The sequence below is a fragment of the Budorcas taxicolor genome, chromosome 6 (assembly GCF_023091745.1).
Source record: "Budorcas taxicolor isolate Tak-1 chromosome 6, Takin1.1, whole genome shotgun sequence".
Taxonomy (NCBI): domain Eukaryota; kingdom Metazoa; phylum Chordata; class Mammalia; order Artiodactyla; family Bovidae; genus Budorcas; species Budorcas taxicolor.
The window spans coordinates 36,940,717-36,961,313 of NC_068915.1; the positions used below are offsets into that span (position 1 = coordinate 36,940,717).

Below are 20,597 nucleotides of genomic sequence, written 5' to 3' on the forward strand. Positions count from 1 at the left end.
TGGAACCCACTCCAACATTTTTTGAGGCCATTGGGCACTCCAATCTGTCAACTCTATTGTTTGTTCATTATCCATCACCCTCCTCATGTCTTACCCAGCTTAGATGCTATGGTCAGCACTATAATCAGTCCTTTACAAATACCTTTAAGTCTTCTGTCTTGAGTCACCTAGGAAAAGTCCACCTGTAGTTAATCTCAACTCTGAATTACTCCAAAGGAATCCAAGCAGCTTAACATCAGTGGAAAAAAACAAACAGTGCTGACTGACTTCACCATAAGCCTACGACCACAGATTTCAAATGGACACTCTATACTGGCTAGTAATCTCCCACAATGTTCACTTTCTCACTCTGAGACATGATTGCACACATTCCTTTTATTCCTAAACCTGTAGCGATCATCCTCTGCTTCTCCAAGTTTTAGATAAGGATTGTATATCACTAACACCCCAAAAGATATCCTCTTCACTACAGGGGACTGGAATGCAACAGTAGGAAGTCAAGAGATACCTGGAATAACAGGCAAATTTGGCCTTAGAGTAAAAAACGAAGCAGGTCAAAGGCTAACAGAGTTTTGCCAAGAGAACACACTGGTCATAGCAAACACCCTCTTCCAACAACATAAGAGAAGACGTTACACATGGACATCACCAGATGGTCAATACAGAAATCAGATTGATTATATTCTTTGCAGCCAACGATGGAGAAGCTCTATACAGTCAGCAAAAACAAGACCGGAAACTGACTGTGGCTCAGATCATGAACTCCTTACTGCCAAATTCAGATGAAATTGAAGAAAGTATGGAAAACCACTAGACCATTCAGGTATGACCTAAATTAAACTCTTATGATTATACAGTGGAAGTGACAAATAGATTCAAGGGATTTGATCTAATAGACAGAGTGCCTGAAGAACTATGGATGGAGGTTCATGACATTGTATAGGAGGCAGTGATCAAGACCATCCCAAAGAAAAAGAAATGCAAAAAGGCAAAATAGTTGTCTGAGGAGGCCTTACAAACAGCTGAGAAAAGAACAGAAGCTAAAGGGAAAGAAGAAAAGGAATGATATACCCATCTGAATACAGAGTTCCAAAGAATAGCAAGGAGAGATAAGAAAGCCTTCCTAAGTGATCAATGCAAAGAAATCAAGGAAAACAATAGAATGGGAGAGACTAGAGATCTCTTCAAGAAAATTAGAGATACCAAGGGAACATTTCATGCAAAGATGAGTTCAATAAAGGATAGAAACGGTATGGATCTAACAGAAGCAGAAGATATTAAGAAGAGGTTGCAAGAATACACAGAAGAACTGTACAAAAAAGATCTTCACGACCCAGATAACCATGATGGTGTGATCACTCACCTAGAACAAGACATCCTGGAATGTGAAGTCGAGTGGGCCTTAGGAAGCATCACTACAAACAAAGCTAATGAAAGTGATGGAATTCCAGTTGAGTTATTTCAAATCCTAGAAGATGATGTTGTGAGAGTGCTGCACTCAATATGCCAGCAAATTTGGAAAACTCAGTTTTCATTCCAATCCCAAAGAAAGGCAATGCCAAAGAATGTTCAAACTACTGCACAACTGCACTCATCTCACATGCTAGCAAAGTAATGCTCAAAAGTCTCCAAGTCAGGCCTTAACAGTACATGGGCCATGAATTCCAGATGTTCAAGCTGGATTTAGAAAAGGCAGAGGAACCATATATCAAATTGCCAACATCCGCTGGATCATCGAACAAGATCCAACGAGAGTTCCACAGAAACATGTACTTCTGTTTTATTAGCTACTCCCAAGCCTTTGACTGTGTGGATCACAACAAACTGTGGAAGATTCTTAAAGAGATGGGAATACCAGACCACCTTATCTGCCTCCTGAGAAATCTGTATGCAGGTCAAGAAGTAACAGTTAGAACTGGACATGGAACAACAGATTGGTTCCAAATTGGGAAAGGAGTACATTAAGGCTATATATTGTCATTCTGTTTATTTAACTTATATGCAGAGTACATCAGGTGAAATGCCAGGCTGGATGAAGCACAAGCTGGACTCAAGATTGCCAGAAGAAATAACAATACCCTCAGATATGCAGATGACACCACCCTTATGGCAGACAGCAAAGAACTAGAGAGTCTCTTGATGAAAGTGAAAGAGGAGAGTGAAAAAGTTGGCTTAAAACTCAACATTCAGAAAACTGAGATCATGGCATCTGGTCCCATCACTTCATGGCAAACAAATGGGGAAACAATGGAAACAGTGACAGACTCTTACTTTTTTGGGCTCCAAAATCACTGCTGATGGTGATTGCAGCCATAAAATTAAAAGACCCTTGCTCCTTGGAAAAAAAAGCTATGAGCAACCTAGATAGCATATTAAAAAGCAGAGATATTATTTTGCCAACAAAAGTCCATGTAGTCAAAGCTATGGTTTTTCCAGTAGTCATGTATGGATGTTAGAATTGGACTATAGAGAAAGCTGAGCACCGAAGAATTGATGCTTTTGAACTGTGGTGTTGGAGAAGACTCTTGAGAGTCCCTTGGACTGCAAGGAGATCCAACCAGTCCATCCTAAAGGAAATTAGTCCTGAATATTCACTGGAAGGACTGATGTTGAAGCTGAAGCTCCAATACTTTGGCCACCTGATGCGAAGAACTGACTCATTTGAAAAGACCTTTATGCTGGGAAAGATTGAAGGTGGGAGAAGGGCAGACAGAGGACGAGATGGTTGGATGGCATCACTGACACAATGGACATGAGTTTGAGTAAGCTCTGGGAGTTGGCGATGGACAGGGAAGCCTGGCATGCTGCAGTCCATGGGGTCACAAAGTGTTGGACATGACTGAGCAACTGAACTGAGCTGAACTGTACATCACTGAGAAAACGGAAACAGGCAAGACCTAACCTTGCCTTCCTACCTCACCTCTACTGTTCCTCATCAGAACAGAATAAAAATTTCTGCCCAAAGCCCTGTATTCTACATTGGACCCTGGACCCCACTTCCTCACACCTTTTCTAGGACATTAGCTCTGCAATTATTCTCTTTCTCAGGAATTATCACTTTTTCCTCCTGAACTGGGTTATGCTCATTAGCACACAGACATACCTTAACATCACCACTCCTAACAACAATAAAAACCTCCCAAGGTCCTCTACTCCCTTTCACAACAAAACTTCTCAGAACTTTCACAGTCATTGCCTCCACTTATTCCCCTCTATTCTCTGTCCATCCCACTTAGTCAGGTTTCATCCTCTGTCCCCTGAGATGACTCAGTCTTGACAAAGCAAAAACAAACTCTGTGCTCATCTTACTTGACCTCTCAGCAGTATGTGTCAGGTTTGGCCACTTCCTCCTTCTGCAAAGATGTCCTTCTCTTGTCTTGATGAGCCACCCTTTTCTGGTTCTCTCCACCTCAGAAACTGGTTCTTCTCAGTTCTTCTGGCCCTGCCTCACTGCCTGACCTCCTCATGGAAAAGTCCCTCAAGGCTGGATTCTGTCCCCTGCTCTTCTGATTTCTACTCTCACTCCAGGTGACCTTTCATCCAAGCCTCTGGCTTAATAACAATCTGTAGTTTAACAACTATCGTGTTTATTTTCCAGTGCTAGCATCCTCCTTGAGCTCCAGAGTTGAACATGCAATTAACACTTTAGATCTCCTCTCCAAGGACAGTTCAAATGAACCTCATCTCCCATAACTGAGCCCATTCCCATATGACTCCAGCTCATATAACTCTTTCACGCTTTCCTACTATAGTCTGTCTGACTGGTTTCCTTTTTGTCCCTCACACATGCTAAACTTCTTCTTGCCCCAGGGCCTCTCTATTCCAGACAGAATGGTCCCTCTGGAATGCTCCTCCTGTGGATTTAAGCATGGCTAAACTCTCTGCTCAAATGTTACGGCCTCTGGGAGGCCTTTCTTGACTGACATTTCTAAAGAAGCCCATCTCATCTCATCAGTCTCAAATGGCCCATTTTATTTTTTTTCAGAGCAATTGTTGCTCTCTAACACAATTGTATTTATGTGTTTCTTGTCGGTACTTCCCGGTAGAATCCAAATGCCACGAATGAGGATATACTTGTGTGTATTATTCACTGTACCCCAAGGATCCAGAGCAGAGCCTGAGACAGAAGCCTGATCGAACAGCTATAACAAAGCAACCAAGCACAATCTCCTGACTGTCCCCAGCAGCACAGACTTTTGCGTTGCTTACAGTTGTCTGTCCCAGAGAATACAGTAAGAGTCTATATGTGTTGTTTAAAACATCCCTAATAATAGAAAAAATGTACAAATTATTAAAATAACTCTGTATACTTTTTCTCTCTACAACATTTCAGAACTCGTTCAGAAATATAATAATATAAACCTCTCTGTTAATAATTAGGAGGGTGCTAGAGCATGGTGGGTAATGGTGGGTAATGGTGGGGCTGGATTGTTTGGGTTTGAATGCAGCTCTGTCAGTTCTTAGCAGCATAATTTTGGGCAAGCCCATGTCTCTGAGACTCAGTTTTTTCATCTGTAAAATGGGAGTGATGATAACAACCAGAGTTGATTTGAGGATTAAGTGTGTTGATCTATTTACAGTACTTTGGTTGCTAACTCATGGGTGATAATTAGTGCTAGTCATTGTACCTGTTGGGAATCCAAATAAGGAAGTGAGAATTACATAATATTTTTAAAGAAGAATTCTAACAGTGGAACTTACTAGTTTAGTAAAAAATTTTAATATATACAAATGACGCAATGTTTCAAATACCACCATGAAATCCAGAAGAAAAGATGATTTTTAAAAGAAACAGAAATTGTAATAGATACCTGGTAAGTTGTCACAAAGTTGGCATATGTTCCAGCAAAAATATGTTTGACTTGAACATCCTCAAGGTCTAGAAGAAAGTCATAAATCCATGCTTATTGTTTTTTAGATGTAAAAAGTATAAATCTTCTGTTATAAACCTAAAACTGCTTTTAAAAAGTTTTTTTAAAAAACTAATGTATTACCAAGCTAAATTTACTTATTCATTGGCTTCTAAATAGATTTTGACTACAAACAGCATAAAAGATTAATATTGATCAGATTACACATTGTATATTCCCTTATCTTAAAATTTAATTTTCCATGCATTTGCATAATGAAACCAGGCTGGTGTACTTTAGTAGAGGTTTGATTAAATATATAAAAAGTGTGCTATTCTGTTGAGGTTTGACAAACAACAACAAAATTCTGTAAAGCAATTATCCTTCAATTAAAAAATAAATAAAATAAAAAATAAAAGTGTGCTATTCTAAAGCATAAATAACTGATTATTTTGTATTACCTTAATCTTTAGAAAAAATTACCTAATATTCCAGGAAGCATTGCATTAAAAAAATGCATATTCTACAAATCAAAGATAACAGTACCAAAAGAACCACAGTTCTACGCACTCTTTGAAAGGAAACTGAATAATATTTTTCCTCCAGTGACATCAATTAAAATTACAAGTCTTGGGACCACTCATACCATTAGCAGAAATCAGGCAGCTAACGTCAGAGCTGTCTGCCAGAGCCTCCGGATGTGGTGAGCTTCTTGTACAACCTGGTCCACGACCAAAAGACACCACCTGACCAGTGGTATAGACATATGCAAGGGTGTGATAACTGCAGAAGACAAAATATTATGAAGACTTATTATAATGAGTCATGCTTTTTGAGAAAGATGATGTCTCAACACAAAATAACAGATTTATCTTATACTAAGTACCCAGACCCCACTATCACAATGTCAGAGTTAGTACCAAGTCGTATGGCCAAACAAATGGTGGGTAAATAGTGACTTATTAACAACCCTAAAGGCAGGATATTAATGATGGGTCTTTACTATGATTTCTATCATTTATATTTTAAATGTAAGTTCTTTCTGTCTTTTGCTCTTTTTACAAATTGGGTGGATAATAGCCAAAGTGTCCTCATGCTGCTGCTGCTGCTAAGTCGCTTCAGTCGTGTCCGACTCTGTGCGACCCCATAGACGGCAGCCCACCAGGCTCCCCTATTCCTGGGATTCTCCAGGCAAGAACACTGGAGTGGGTTGCCATTTCCTTCTCCAATGCATGAAAGTGAAAGGTGAAAGTGAAGTCGCTCAGTCGTGTCTGACTCCTAGCAACCCCATGGACTGCAGCCTACCAGGCTCCTCTGCTCATGGGATTTTCCAGGCAAGAGTACTGGAGTGGGGTGTCATTGCCTTCTCCAAAAGTATCCTCATAGGGAGGGATAAATTAGGAGATTTGGATTGATACATACACACTATAAAATAGATAGCTAAGGACTTACTATATAGCACAGGAAATTCTACTCAATACTCTGTAATAACCTATATGGGAAAAGAATCTAAAAAAGAATGATATATGTATAACCAATTCACTTTGCTGTATAGCAAAAACTAACACATTTTAAATCAACTATACTCCAATAAAAATTTTTTTTAAAGTTCTCATACTTAGGTTATGCAAAACTCAGAATGCACATGCAAATATACCTCATCTTCTACTTGCAAGAGGTTAATTTTGTCTAAATGAATTCAAGAAGATAAGCACCACTATCTTTTGTTATATACTAACCCCCTTCACCCTAGAATCTAGTAAGGTGGTCTATGCCCAGTACATTTCCAATAAATTCTTATGAAATAAAAGAAATGCCTAGAATAAAGAAGAAAAACAGAAAAATTAAACCATATTTGAAAGGAGTAAATTTTCAGAAAGGAAAATGATCTATAAAAAGAGTAACCACATATTTTAGGGTTTTAAGGTTTCAAAACATTTCATATAAGTTATTTCTAAGTAATAAAATACACCACTTTCTACTCTCACTTTAAAAAAACCTATTACCTTCCACAATCTATCTGTGAAACGAGGCCTTCAATTCTTTCCACAAGTTGTGGACCCCTCTTCTCAGCAGTGGAATTGTGTCCCAGCTGTCCATAGCTATTGTCTCCAAATGTGAATACTTGCCCATCCTGTTAAAAAAAAAGAAGGATCAGACTAATTTCAGGCTAAAAGTGTAATTAAAAATTAAAAGATTAAGTCCCATAAGAGAGTTTTATGAGAGCACTATGGTAAATATAAGCTTTATATGAAGAAGGGTCTTATATTTATTATTTCTACTAGTGAATAAAGAATTAACATATTAAACTTGAAAAATCACTGGCATTTCCTTCAGAACTAGGTACTTACAATGTGTTTGTAGAAAAAATTGATGGAGAAATTAACTGGTTCAAGAGTAACACTAACACTTAAATATAAGGTTGCTTTATTTATTTGAGCATTTCTCTGAAAATAAATCTCTTTTCAAAAGATGATTCTGGATTAAAACAATTCTAGCTCTCTCTTGCCAACTGATAATATAACCCAAGCATATTTTAAAAACAAACAAAATATAAATTATTTCAGATATTTTGCTTTAAATAAACATTTCAACCACACAAATAGTCTTCAAGTCTGTTCATTACAGCTATGGAGAGAACCCATCTTATCGGAATGAATTGCATGGCCAGTATAAGAAGAGGAGGGAGACATTCAGGATGCTGATTCATAATTGTGCCAAGTAAGAAATGGAACACAGAATGTTCCAGTCTGTAATGTAGGCCACTGAAACTTATAAGAATTGTTGCTTCTACAATACTTTTCATATGTAGAGCTACATTATGACAGAATAATTGCTGAAAGGATTGGCTCCCAATCTATAAGAGATCTTAAAATATCTAAAAATATTTCCTGAAGCTGAAATTAGCTTTTGTTATAGGATCTTAAAAATCCGATGGCTTGGCTCACTTCTCCTCGTTGGAGATTTGTACACTGAATGGGTATCCTCAGATATTAATACACATATTGTTTTCCACAATAATTAGTACATGTACCTTATGGTAACATTTTTCTGGGATTTAAAAAAAAAAAGCAAAATGGGAATTCCCTGATGGTCCAGTGATTGGGACTCAGTGTTTTCACTGCCAGGGGCCCAGGTTTGATCCCTGATTGAGGAGTTAAGATCCCACAAGCCACAAGGTATGGCATATCTCTCTCTCTCTCTCTCTCTCTCTCTCTCTCTCTCTCTCTCAAGATGTTTTGGTTTACCTGGGTAAGCACTGCAGTGTGCTCGTAACCACAGCTGATAAAAACCACACTGAGAGTCTTCAGTGCACCAACTAATACAGGCTTATACCTCTGAACTGTGGAAAGAAAGCAGAATCTCTCGAGTATAAGAAATCCTCATATATCATGAGTTTTTATATATTTTAATATTTTTATCTTATTATAATTCATCAACATAATTTAAAATGTGAACAATCAGAAGTATTATAAAACAAAAAGAAAGCCCTGTGCTAGAAAAGAAAAGCAGTACTTTAGCATTTATTTTTGGAAAATATTTAATTTTCTGGAATGACTAAGGCTATTGGCCAAGAAAGCTAAGCTTTAAGACCTCACTTCCCAATAATATTTCCATTATGCTGCATTCATTTTTGTCACATTATAGATGTTCTGCAAATATGCAATAATAATTGAGAAAATAAGAGGACCCATTCCACGTTGATGAAGTTAAATGAAATGAGATGTAAGGGATCAGCATGGGACAGGTATGGGGTTGTCTAGCTGCTAAGTCAAGTCCAAGTCTTTGCTGCTCCATGGACTGTAGCCTGTCAGGCTCCTCTGTCCATGTGATTTCCCTGGTAAGAATACTGGTTGCCATTTCCTTCTCTAGGAGATCTGCCGGACCCAGGGATCAAACCAGCTTCTCCTGCATCGGCAGGTGGATTCTTCACCGCTGAGCCACCAGGGAAGCCCTGGTACTGGTATGCAACAGGAGCTAAATACACATGAGCTGCATGTAAAGAGCTGAACAGAGGGGCTCATCAGGAAGGCATCACAGTGAGTTTTGTTGAAAGGTTGTCAGAGGAACTGGTTGTTTCCCCTACTGCTAGCAATCGTCTGAAAAAGGGTTCCCAAACTTTGTTGTACAAGAGCACTACCTGTGCAGTCTTTGGTAATAACTGATGCCTGGCTTCCCGCCCCGGACATTCTGATTTAATGGTCTGGGGTCCGATCTGGGCACTGGGATTTTTAAACATTCTTAGAGTAACGGAATAATGGCCTTCCAAAGATGTACAAGTTCTTTTTCCAGAGCTCAGGGGTAAAGAATCCATCTACAATACAGGAGACTCAGGTTCGATCCCTGTGTCAGGAAGATCCTGTGGAGGAGGAAACGGCAGTCCGCTCCAGTATTCATGCTAGGATAATCCCACGGACAGAGAAGTCTGGTGGATTACAGTCCATGGGGTCACAAAAAGAGCTGAACATGACTGAGCACACAGAGGTGAATATGTTAGAGGACATGGCAAAGAGGAGTTACGAAAGCACGTGAATTTAAGGTTTTGCTAATCAGTTGACCTTAAAATAGGAAGGTTAGCTTGGATTATCTAGCTCTGCCCAATGCAGTTACAAGGGTCCTTTAACTGAGGAGGAGGGGGTCAGAAAAGTCAATGTCAGAGTAACGTGACTTGAAGAAGGCTTCACCAGCCATTGCTGACTTTGAAGAAGAAAGTCAAGAGAGTAGGTGCCTGTAGAATCTGGAAAAGGCAAGAAAATGGTCTGTCTTCCTCCAGGAAGCCCCTGCTGACACTTTCATTTTAGCCCAGTGAGACCTGCATCAGAACCATGAGATAATACATTTATGTTGTTTGAAGCCACTAGATTTGTGGTGATTTGTTACAGCAGGAATAAAAAAAAAGTTAATAGAGCTCCCTAAGTGATTCTAATGTGTCCCAAAGTTTGGGAACCACTGTTTTAACCTTTGAAAGTGCCCTTTGCAGAACTGGTCTTTCAAGTAGAAAGAAAGAAGGACTTACTATAAGCCTAACCCGTTACCTGGAGCATTATTCCCACTGAGGGCCAGCTGCCCTGCATTGTTGCTTCCCCAGCCAAATGAAGTCCCAGAGAGTGACAGGGCAAAGCTGTGGGCCCCTCCTGCAGCCACCTGTGCCAGCGGGATCCCCTCCAGGGACCTCACCCTCTGTGGGCTGGCTTGGGAGGGGAACTTCTTCCCCAGGCCCAGCTGTCCGTGGCTGTTCTTCCCCCATGAAAACACCTGGCCATCTGCAAAAGCAAAGAGGAGAAATTCAGAACTGCAAACATACTGTAATACCAAATTCAAGGGGAAACTACCACCTTAATTCTAAAAATCTTTAGAGAATAAAACAGGAGTAAAGGAGGTTAAAGTACCTTTACTAAAGGCAAAGTGAGTGGCCAAGGCCACATTTAAAAATCTCTTCCAACAACATTCACTCTTCTTATCCCTCCCAGTTAAGAATAACCATGACCTTTCATCTGCTCTGGTTAAAAATCTTGGAGTCGTCCTTGACTCCTCTCTCTTTTTTTACAGCCTTCAACCCAGCAAATACTAAAGTCTCTGCTTCAAAATCTATCGAGGATCCAACTGCTTCTCACCACTTCACTGTTACCCCCTTACCTGCCAAGTCAACATCATTTCTCTCCTGGAAAATTGCAACAGCATCTCACTGCACTCCCACATTGTATCCTTGCCCCCAGCAGTTTCTTCTCTCAACAGCAGCCAGAGTGCATTTTTTAAACCGTGTCTGATTAAACCCTTCAAGAGCTTGCTTTCTCACTCAATAAAAGACCAATTCTTATCACGGTTCATAAGCCCCACATCACCAGGATTCCCACAATTACTTCTCAGACTGCATCTCCCCTGGCTCCCTTCTCTCCCTCTCCAGAGCCTCTGGTGCTCCTGAGCACCCTGCTGGGCATGGTCTTGCATCTGGATCATTCCATGGCCTTAGCATCATCTGTCTCTCTCCTCTCCTTTTGGTCTTTGTTCACGTATCACCTTATGAGGATAGCTTCCCTGATCTCCTTCATAAAGTAGAAAGACCCTTTCCTTCCACCTACCCCTTCGCTCTCTGTCCCCTTTCCCCGTCTCACTTCTCTTCACATCTTTATCCCTATTGCACCACACAACTATTCGTCTGTGTGTTTAAGGCTCACTTCCCCTACATCTCCCCAGAATACAAGCTTCATGAAAGCAGTCTTAGGTTTGTTCACTGCTATATCCTCTTTGCTGGAAATACTGTAGGCACTCAATAAATACTTGTGGAGTGACTGGTGGGAGTAAACAACATTTGACTAGAGAGAGATCATTTACAAGAGGTAAAAAATCAAGCTCTTCTAATGCTAAATTATGTACCCAGAGAAATGCTAACACATTTCAGATTTCTACAAGTTATTATATCTAAGTTTTCTTTTTAACTTTAAATGCATTAAAATGAACCCCAACGCATTAAAACTCAACAGGTATTATTTGTATTCAAAAAATTACTTCCTGATGACAGTTACAAGATCCAAGAAGACTTTTTTACCTTCTGATAATGCCAGGGAGTGGTAGTGTCCGCAGGCAACTTGTATAATTTTTATATCAGCCAGAGTTTTTATCTTCCTATAATAATAATGATACAAAATCTATTAATCCTTCTTCAGATTGGGTCACCGAGTGGACTACAGATATTTTAAATTACTTTCTTCTATTTCTGTAATACATTTATCCCAAAGCCCTCAAACTGTTTTCGACATGACATCAACATGTATAAAAATACAGAGCAGAATCCAAAACAATATATAATGCAAAAGTGATTTTTATTGGGCTTTTAATGCATTGTATAAAGTTCTAACCTTTATACTATACTTACCAAGCTAAAAGAAAACTAAATTTCTTCATGCACATACTTTGTAGGGTTTCAGAATTTATGGAGCACTGTCACATACACCACCTACCTTAAGCCCTGTGAGATAAAGATACTATTAGGTTGATTCTTATTAAATTGCTGTTTTTGTAGATTAGAACATACTCTTGTGAGTCCCTTGGACTGCAAGGAGATCCAACCAGTCCATCCTACAGGAGACTAGTCCTGGGTGTTCATTGGAAGGACTGATGCTAAAGCTGAAACTCCAGTACTTTGGCCACCTCATGCAAAGAGTTGACTCATTGGAAAAGACCATGATGCTGGGAGGGATTCGAGGCAGGAGGAGAAGGGGACGACAGAGGATGAGATGGCTGGATGGCATCACCAACTCGATGCACTTGAGTTTGGGTGAAATCCAGGCGCTGGTGATGGACAGGGAGGCCTGGCATGCTACGATTCCTGGGGTTGCAAAGAGTCGGACACGACTGAGCAACTGAACTGAACTGAACTGATTATCAATTTTATACGATTGAACCTAGGAGAACTCAAAGAGGTCAACTGGTATCAAGCTACAGAACAGATTCAAACCTTGGGCTTTTCTTTACAAGTTCAATGCTCATTCCCCCAAGTCACAGCCATCTCTTATACAATTTAATGACCAGAGAAGGTAACAAGAGGTAACTTCCTAGCATTAAAACATACGTTTTTGAAAATTTTCAGTGTATGTAATTCACGAACACACAGTTCAGACTGCTTATCATATTATTTGGCCTAGGAAGCTGTGTGTGAGGATATGATTTTTCCCCCAATTTTACTAAGTAAAATATTAGGATCCAGGGGCTTATGACAAGCCAAAAGATTATGTTGGGAGTAACACCTTTCCTCCTTCAACTTGTGTTCTCCGCTTGGGGAACCTGCAAATTAACTGTCATAGATTAACAGGGAAAAAGACAAAAAAGTTTATATGTGCAGATAGAAGCTCCCAAGTAATGGAAAATTTGTACAATAACCTGAGTAGAGGTTTATATATATTAACTTAGCAAAAGGGTGTTTTTTTTTTAGGGCTTCAGTGGTAGAGTATGGAAGGTTTTATTGGGTTTTTTGATGCTAATTGTGCATTTTGTTTTCAAGAGGGCTGAATTCATAGGAAACTCCCTCAAAGGAGGATTAATGGCAGCTGCATTTTCAGGAGGCCCTGTTTTAGTCAGATAAGATATCTCTGTGGATCTTCTGGAGCTCAAATATTTTCACTTTAAAATACTCTTTATGCTAACTCTGGAGGTCCAAGTGTTATTCCCGTACATAAGACTAAGATCAAAGCGTCACAGGTTCTCACATCAAGCGGCCCTTCTCTTTCACAGATCCTAATTAAGTAATAATTGGTGTTCTATGTTATTTTCCCTGTCTCCTTCCCTCACAACACTGTAACCCTTCAGGTTAGGTAGTGTGTTTGTTATAGTTATCTTTGGACCCTGGCAATCTTGCATGGTGCCTGGCACATGAAACTCAAAAACACTAATGAACTAAAATACGTACTTAGGTATAAAAGTTGTTTCCTTAAATTCTCCAATTCCCAGCTGTCCTTCAGAAGCAGCTCCCCACGCGAAGACCCTTCCTTTGTGACAGACAGCCAGGGAGTGCTCCTTTCCACAGCTCACCAGAGCCACGTGCAGAGTTTCCAATGCCGGAATTCGTTCTTTAGGAACAAAAACAAAACAACCCACACCAAGATTGCTAATTTAATACCAAGTTTAAGAAAGTGCTTTTCTTCAAAAGGAAGAGTCACTGGGATGTCTCATCTCTTCCAGTGACTTTTTTTTTTTTTTCCAGTGACTTTTAAATCAAGGCCTAATGTCCACTTCAAAGGAGAGAAGAAAATAGGCTCATTGTGTGGCACATCTTTATGGAATATTGCTACTATTTAAAAGGATGGGCATGTGAAGGAGCAGAACCTGTAAGGACTTGATGCTTCGCCTAACACTTCTCTGTGATGGAGGAGTAAAAAGCTCAGCCAGATAAAGGGAGCCTGAGAAAGGATGGGCTCACGCCTACTCCACTCCTCTGACTTTCCAGCCCTGAACAGTGAGAACAGCGAATCCTCTGCTCAGGAAGGGATGGGCAGGGAGCCTGCCTGAGTATGAGAGGCAGATGCCAGATGCCCTCACAATGAAACTCTGGGCAAGTTACTTAATATGTCTCTGGATGGGTCAAATATGCCCACTATTGAAACTCTGAGCATTTTTCCCTACAAGACAATCTAAACTGTTTTCCTAAAGTGTTCATCTTTGAATTATTAGAGGTTTGGAGTTAAGCACATCATTACCAGTCAAGTTTTGTTAATGCTTAAGTTTTCTTTTTTAGTCTTGTGATCTTATTCTTTTCAGCGATTTACTTTTCAAACTGTGCAGCAAGAAAAAAAATTTCCAAAGATGCATACAGTCATAGAAGTAGAGCCTGGTACCTCATTGCTGGAGAAGAATTTGGCTTTAAGGATCACATTGTCCCTTCCACTTTAAGGGGATCAGGATATACCACCCCAAAGCATGCCACTTTGGCATAAGGATGATTTTGAGCTGAAGGCAACTGAGAATCAACAGATGCAGGAAGAGTTCTCTGCCTTTCCCTATCAACTTAAAAACATAAATGTGGCATGAATTTCTCCTGTGAAGGTATACCCGCCTCCCCCTTTCATACCAGGAAGAGAAAAGTGACTCATCACCAGAGTTGGTACTGAGATAAGACTGCATAAATAGCCTTAAGTAAAATAACCCTTAAATTTCATTAGTTTCCCCCATATATTTCAAAATCATTTTTCCACAATTGATCATTCCTCAAAACCCAACCCCCCTACTCTTTGTTAAATGGCACATAAGCTCCTAAGTCTAACCCCTTCTTTTCTGTGAACTCCTGTGCACATATTAATAAAGCTATAAGGTTTTTTCCCTCCTTAACCTGCCTTTGTCAATTTAGTTCACAGGTCCTCAGGACAGAACTAAGGGTAGAACTAAGGGTAGAGGAAAAGTTTCCCCCCCCCCCCAGACATAATTCTTGGCATTTAAGTAAATAACCAGAAATGTGACATTACTTACAATAAAGTCAATCATAGTATTATTTACAAAAGCCCCTGATGGGGAAAAAACAAATTTCTCCAAAAGGAGAATAGTTGTACTGTCAAAGCCTAGAACATTATGCAACAATTCAAAATCTATTTTAAATAGATTATAATATAGTATAGATTATAATATAATATCATATAATATAATAAAAGGGCAATGTTTGTGATATTATGCTTGATGAAGAACACAACTTACAAAGTTATATAAATCTGCATGCTGCTGCTAAGTCGCTGCAGTTGTGTCCGACTCTGTGCGACCCCATAGACGGCAGCCACCAGGCTCCCCCGTCCCTGGGATTCTCCAGGCAAGAACACTAGAGTGGGTTGTCATTTCCTTCTCCAATGCATGAAAGTGAAAAGTGAAAGTGAAGTTGCTCAGTCGTGTCCGACTCAGTGACCCCATGGACTGTAGCCCACCAGGCTCCTCCGTCCATGGGATTTTCCAGGCAATAGTACTGGAGTGGGTTGCCATTGCCTTCTCCAGTAAATCTGCATATACAAACCTTATAAATACATAATTTTATAAAGATTAAATATGTAATAGAAAAAAAGGCAAAAAAGAAATGCATCAAAATGTAAGTTGTCTTTGGGTGTTAGACTAATAAGCGATTTCTTTTCTTGTGTTTCTACAATAATCAATACTAGCAAAGTACTAGTATACATTATTTTAAGGGTATTTCGGAAGGAGTTACAGTGTTCAAACCACAAACCACGTTTGGAAGGTCACTCTGTTCCAGATAGGTGCGCATAGGTAAGGACTGGTCTCAAAAGGCATCTCTGTTCACAGGAACGCGGTCCAGTTTAGTTCTGCTCTGTTTCCTTTTGAAGATAAGACTACTGGAAACCGAAACAAACCTGAGGCGCGAGCAGGAAACGAAACTGATGGACCTGCGCTTCCGCAGCGCGGAACCCTGTTCACCTGTCGCCTGTGGTCCAGCAGACCCACGGCTCCAGCACCGCCACCCGCCTGACCCCTTGCCCCGCATCTGAGTCCAGGAGCTCACCTGGCTGCTCCCCGCGCGGCGTGCCTTTCCGGCCCAGCTGGCCTCGGCTGTTGTCCCCGCACGACTGGACTGTGCCGTCGCTCAGCAGCAGTAGCGAGTGATGCTCCCCACTGGCCGCCTGCAGTAACGTGTTGCCGCCAGCAACCACCTGCCGCTCCCGCAGCGGCCTTCGGCGGCCAGCGCGCCAGCAGAAGTACATCGCGTTCCCGCGCCCCTGCCGCCTGCCGAATCTGTGAGCTCTGCCAGCCCAGCACCCAAAGGCTAGTGACGAGTGCGCGCTGATACTCAGAAAACCCGAGGCTGAGTGAGCCGCGCCTTAGCTGGTACCTCCCTGCGGTCCCTCCCTCTTCCTCCGTTCCCCAATCGTCTCCCTCCTCCCGCCTTCCCTTCCTCCCGCCAGTACCGACCTGAATGGCTTTCAAGAATTAAACTTGAGCGCCAAGCTCAGAGGAGCAGATGAATGAAGCCTAAATTTTTATCCTAGCTAAACCCCTTCAGAGAAGGCAATGGCAACCCACTCCAGTACTATTGCCTGGAAAATCCCATGGATGGAGGAGCCTGGTAGGCTGCAGTCCATGGGGTCGCTAAGAGTAGGACACGACTGAGCGACTTCACTTTCACTTCTCATTTTCATGCATTGGAGAAGGAAATGGCAAACCACTCCAGTGTTCTTGCCTGGAGAATCCCAGGGACCGGGGAGCCTGGTGGGCTGCCGTTTATGGGGTCGCAGAGAGTCGGACACGATTGAAGCGACTTAGTAGCAACAGCTAAACCACTTAATGGAGAAGGAAATGGCAACTCACTCCAGTATTCTTACCTGAAGAATCCCATGGACGGAGGACCCTGGTGGGCTACAGTCCATGCGGTGGCAAAGAGTTGGACACGACTGAGCGACTTCACTTTTACTTTCACTTTAAACCACTTAAACGCTGTGTGACTCTGGGCAAGTTACTTAACTAATCTGTGTCTCAGCTATCATATCTATGAAATGTAGACAGTTCAGTTCAATTCAGTTCAGTCACTCAGTCATGTCCTACTCTTTGCGACCCCATGAATCGCAGCCCTCCAGGCCTCCCTGTCTGTCACCAACTCCCGGAGTTCACTGAAACCCATGTCCATTGAGTCGGTGATGCAATCCAACCATCTCATCCTTTGTCGTCCCCTTCTCCTCCTGCCCTCAATCTTTCCCAACATCAGGGTCTTTTCAAATGAGTCAGCTCTTCACATCAGGTGGCCAAAGTATTGGAGTTTCAGCTTCAACATCAGTCCTGCCAAGGAACATTCAGGACTGGTCTCCTTTACGATGGACTGGTTGGATCTCCTTGCAGTCCAAGGGACTCTCAAGAGTCTTCTCCAGCACCACAGTTCAAAAGCGTCAACTCTTCAGTGCTCAGCTTTCTTTATAGTCCAACTCAATACAGCAAATCTAATGTGTTAGAATAACGTAACAGATAATACAGCATGTTAATGTCTAGAGCACTTACAAAAGTATCTTCGTGTCAGTCCTCATCAAAACTGTTTTTGGCACTGGAAATGCAAAGTCCTCATGGTGCTTACATTCTTTTGTTTATAAACAGATAAATATTTTGTATAATGTCAAGTGGCAACATGAAAAATAAAACAGGAATAGAGGGTGAGGACAGATGGCACTAGCATTTTTTAAAATAAGGTATCAGGGAAGACCTCTCTGATGAAGTGACATCTGAGCAGAGTCAAGGGGATGTGGGAAGTGAGGGAATGAGTCATGCTTACATCTAAGGGTGGAGGGTGAAGTGGAGCATCTGGAGGCTTCTGAACAGAGAAAGGATATGACCTAACTTTAGTGTCAAAATAATTATTCTGGCTACCATGTAGAAAATAATAGAACAGAAATAGAAAAGCCAGCTAGGGGAGGCTACTGTCAGGGTACATGATAGAAGGATGATGCTGAGTGCAAGACTAAGGTGACATCCAAGAGGGGAAAAAGAAGACATGATCATATTCAAAATGTTTTAAAAGCCAGCGTCTACAGAGTGGCTGATGAATTGGAAGTGAGAGGAAAGAAGTAAAGGGATTAGGATTACCTGAAGGTTGGTCTGAGCAACTGAGGTGAAAGGTGGTACGCTTTACTACAGTGGGGATATCGAGAAAGGCACCAGTTTGGGACTGATGGATCAGGAGTCCCGTCTGGTAATAACTGTGAGATGCTTGTTATACAAGGAGGCAATAAAATCAGTCATTCTGGAATTGTGGAGAGAAGTAGAGGTGGTCGCACAACTGGGAGTCATCAGCGTACAAATGATAGTTAAAGCCAGAAGACTGAATGAGATCACCCGGAGAAAAGTGTGTAAAGCATGGAACAGATGACTGATCCTGGGAAGAAAACCAGGAAGGGGAGTGTGCACAAGCAAGTGAAGAATCAGGGAATGATTAACTCTGTCAGTTGCTTTTTGAGCAAGGTAAAGTGTTGATCTTTAGATTTGGCGAAATGGAAGTCATTGCTAACCATCAGCATTAGCCATCATCTGCATTATTTTATTTTTATGACAACATCCATTTTATACTCTCAGCTCACCTCTCTTTACTACTACATTTTAAGTTCTCTAAAAATGACAATAAATGTTATTTTTTTTCCTACCTCAATAATGTCTAGCTCATATTAGAGGCTAATGAGTATGTATTAGACAAATGGATTAATGAGTGGTGATTTCATACTTTTGGTTCCATTTTATTGCATGCCATATATAACCTTTCTCTGAATAGTGATTTCCTAAATGTTTATCACTTTCCTCAGGCATAAGACACCAAGTCCTCATGTTGTTTCTTTTTTTAAAAAAGAAATCTACTGGAGAACTAAACTGTAAATGTATCATTTTATGTCCCTACCATCTAGCACAGTATGTGTCACTTAAAAACAGCTCAATAAATGTTAGTGAGATAGTGAATAAACTAAAGAAATTGAGAACATTTGAGAAAGATATATTTCTCAATTAGTCTGTGTTCATGCACTTGAAAATAGTATTTAGCGCCTATTTACTGAATGTTTACCAAGTGTTGGCTACTTTAAATAAAATATCTAACTCTTTCACCAGCTTTTCTTAGTTAAGTTTCTTCTGGCTGCAAGTGACAGAAAATATGACCTAAGCTTGCTTAAGCAAAAGGGAAATTTACTGGTAAATTGTATTGTTATTCAAAAACATTCACTGTCCCTCTGCACACTATGGCATCAAGCTTGAGTATGTGAATTTGTTCTGGCCAATGCCATGTAAGCAGGAAGCATATGCCAGGCAGATGGTTTAAAAGCCAGTACTTATTTTCCCTACTCTCTTTTCCGTCTATTACAACAACTGGTGATTTTCCAAATAGAAATTCCTCCATCATCCTGAGTCCCAGATCAAAAATAATCTAGCAGAGTTGCAGCCATTCTATGGAGCATAAGAGAGAAACAAATCTTTGTTGTTGTAAGCCCCTAAGCTTTTTATTTTTTTTTTTTCTTTTGGGAGGGCGGTGTTTATTATTGCACAGAGAACATAACTTAGCCTCTTCTGAAGTTCACATTATTGAAAAGTCCATCAGCCTAGCTGGTTTGGGGAAGTACTGTCAACAAGGGCTCATACAATGTTCAAGTGATTCCATTTCTCTGTATCTCTTGCTATGAAGGCTTCATCTTTGGGCCCCAACCACTGTAGTGCACAGTTCCAGAATCTCCTCTGAGGTGGCAAGAGGGTTATAGCAGCTCTAGAGTCCCTTGGACTGTAAGGAGATCCAACCAGTCCATTCTAAAGGAGATCAGCCCTGGGATTTCTTTGGAAGGAATGATGCTAAAGCTGAGACTCCAGTACTTTGGCCACCTCACGCGAAGAGTTGACTCATTGGAAAAGACTCTGATGCTGGGAGGGATTGGGGGTAGGAGGAGAAGGGGACGACAGAGGATGAGATGGCTGGTTGGCATCACCGATTCGATGGACATGAGTTTGAGTGAACTCCGGGAGTTGGTGATGGACAGGCAGGCCTGGCATGCTGCAATTTATGGGGTCGCAAAGAGTTGAACAGGACTGAGTGACTGAACTGAACTGAACTGAACTGAACTGAAACTTTGTATCCAGCTTTCAGCTTCACAGCCTGTGGAGAATCCGCTCACAAACAAAAGCCTCGGGGTTTGGCCATAATACTCTCAATGGACAGATTTGGATCACGTGTCCATCCCTGTGGAGAAGGCAATGGCAGCCCACTCCAGTACTATTGCCTGGAAAATCCCATGGACGGAAGAGCCTGGGAGGCTGCAGTCCATAGGGTTGCTAAGAGTTGGACATGACTGAGCAGCTTCACTTTCACTTTTCACTTTCATGCATTGGAGAAGGAAATGGCAACCCACTCCAGTGTTCTTGCCTGGAGAATCCGAGGGATGGGGGAGCCTGGCAGGCTGCCATCTCTGGGGTCGCACAGAGTCGGACACGACTGAAGCAACTTAGCAGCGATCCATCCCTGGGCCAATGAGATCTGCCTGTTGGAAGCTCATGCGTGCTCACAATCTGAGAGTGAAGAGTAGGTGGATTCCAAAATGAAAGTTGACTGTGTTGCTGGAAGAAGTGGAGGATGGATGCCAAGGAGATTAGCAACAGGGATTCTCTACATCAATCATGTAAACTAAGTAGTATTATTATTCCCATTTTTTAGGTAAGGAATCAAGTCTCAGAGAGTTTTGGTAACTTGTTTGTTGATAGCATGCATATAGATGGCAGGATTTTAACACTAGCCAATTTGATTAGAAAGCCTATTTA

General features: G+C 41.1%; 1 protein-coding gene across 1 annotated transcript in view; it reads right to left on the reverse strand.

Annotated features, from left to right (window-relative positions):
* Nucleotides 1-16,036, reverse strand: part of HERC6 (HECT and RLD domain containing E3 ubiquitin protein ligase family member 6) — a 52,351-nt gene extending 36,315 nt beyond the window's left edge. The window contains exons 1-8 of the mRNA XM_052642004.1: nucleotides 15,838-16,036; nucleotides 13,255-13,414; nucleotides 11,398-11,474; nucleotides 9,887-10,114; nucleotides 8,099-8,193; nucleotides 6,857-6,984; nucleotides 5,497-5,633; nucleotides 4,812-4,879 (exon numbers count right to left, since the gene is read on the reverse strand). Coding sequence (XP_052497964.1) covers nucleotides 4,812-4,879; nucleotides 5,497-5,633; nucleotides 6,857-6,984; nucleotides 8,099-8,193; nucleotides 9,887-10,114; nucleotides 11,398-11,474; nucleotides 13,255-13,414; nucleotides 15,838-16,036 — 1,092 coding nt within the window. The remainder of the gene's footprint in view (nucleotides 1-4,811; nucleotides 4,880-5,496; nucleotides 5,634-6,856; nucleotides 6,985-8,098; nucleotides 8,194-9,886; nucleotides 10,115-11,397; nucleotides 11,475-13,254; nucleotides 13,415-15,837) is intronic.
* Between the last annotated feature and the right edge of the window lie 4,561 nt (nucleotides 16,037-20,597).